At 31.4% G+C, this 1,752-nt stretch overlaps 1 protein-coding gene across 1 annotated transcript; it reads right to left on the reverse strand.

The window, feature by feature from the left end:
* Positions 1-559: 559 nt before the first annotated feature.
* Positions 560-1,752, reverse strand: PGO_004725 (variable surface protein; the record flags this gene model as incomplete). The annotated part of the gene is made up of 1 exon (XM_028691528.1): positions 560-1,752. A coding segment is annotated over one exon (1,193 nt), but the record flags the coding sequence as incomplete, so codon positions are not given.

Raw genomic sequence — 1,752 nt, forward strand, 5'->3', positions numbered from 1 at the left:
AACGTATATTAGTTTACGTGGGCAAAGGAAGTATATTTAACTGTTCATGTATATTCCCTTGGTGGGATAATATAAGCTGACACGAAAGGATGTTTTTTGAAGATGAAGTTAGTTATGAATTATCACGACCGTTAGAACTAGCCTAACTCTGTATCGATATTTCCGAGCTAAGACGCGAAATAATTACCTGAATTTATTGTTCCGTACCTATATGTTTTTTATTTGAATGCTCCACATTATTGGTTGTATAGGTTAGGTTTATTTCGACTTCGTTAACTTGCCCAATTGAAGCGTCAACATTTTTTTGAACATGTTGTACATTATCAGTATAACCATTTTCCTGCATTTCTGCAAAAAAAATTCCATAGAAAGTTTATTTTTATCATTATGTGACACACAATCTGTATCATTAACTGATACATTATTAAAAGTGGAAGTTTTAGCACATTCTTTGGAATACTCACGAGACATTAACAGTAAATACAGAAGACCTCTGATTAATATGAGAGGAAGTATTATTAACTACAGAGAGAGCTTCCTCATTTTTTGTTACTTCATTTTAATTTTTTTTACTGTCACCAATTTCATTAATATAATGTATACCATTTTTAGTTTTACTATCAATAACATCATTCATAGTATGGTCATCACAAATATTCTTGGCACATGAATCATTACTTCTAGAATGTTCACCACCATGAGTTAAGTCTATAGATTTTACATGAATGGGAGTTCTGTCACCGGAAAATACATCCGTGGGTTCATCGCCGAGGTTTTCTGTATTAACTCCTACTCCGGTATCAGATAAGCCGCCACTGTCTGCATGAACAGCTTCGACTCTATTTTTTCTTGAAAGAGAAGATTCTTCAGGAGGGCACAAATGATCAGAGTTTCCTCTTACAACATCTTCATGATCAATGGATTGCATATTATAGGGATTACTATTTGTATCTTCCTCATCTTGTTGCTTTCCTTGATGATGACTTGTTTCTAAGCCATTTTCTCGAGGAGTAATAATTGTAAAAGTTTCATTTTCAAGGTTAGATTTTTCAGATGATGCATCTGCTTTCGAATCCAATTTACTATTTAATCCATGGTCTGAGGAAGATAAATGTCTTGTCGATGGTTCTGCAGGGGAAATTCTGTTAAGCAGATTATTATCTAATAATTCATGTGGATTATCTCCATTTTCAACAGAATCACCTGAAACATGGAGGCCCTGTTGATCTTGAGAATCTATGGTTTTATTACCTGATACTTTATGACGTAATTGTTCCTCACTTGTTCTTGGGAAATGCTCTCCTTCTGATATTATGACTTTAGACGAGTCTGATTCAGATGTTGAGTGTGATTTAGCTTCTTCTGTTGCTTGTATTTCGATTTTACATCCTTCATGACACTTATTTTTTTTCACTTCTATTTTATCAAAATTTTCATCATGAGCTTCCGTATCTGCACTAAATTTTGATGCATTAACACATTTTTGATCATAAAACTTTATTATATCTCTATATATCTGATAGAAAAAATGATCTGTACACTCATTTAAATAATTTTTTATTTCCTTTATATATTTATTTAATGAATAGCATTTATCACACTGTTCTTCACATGTATTTTTATCAAAATTAGAAATCTTATTTTCAAATTCATTTGAATACTCTAAAATTTTGTCAATGCACACATCTTCATTAGATTGGTTATCAGTAAAAAAATTAACAGATATATGAGACATTCTATATATATTAATTT

The sequence above is a fragment of the Plasmodium gonderi genome (genome assembly GCF_002157705.1).
Source record: "Plasmodium gonderi DNA, contig: Pgo-contig_1723, whole genome shotgun sequence".
NCBI lineage: Eukaryota > Apicomplexa > Aconoidasida > Haemosporida > Plasmodiidae > Plasmodium > Plasmodium gonderi.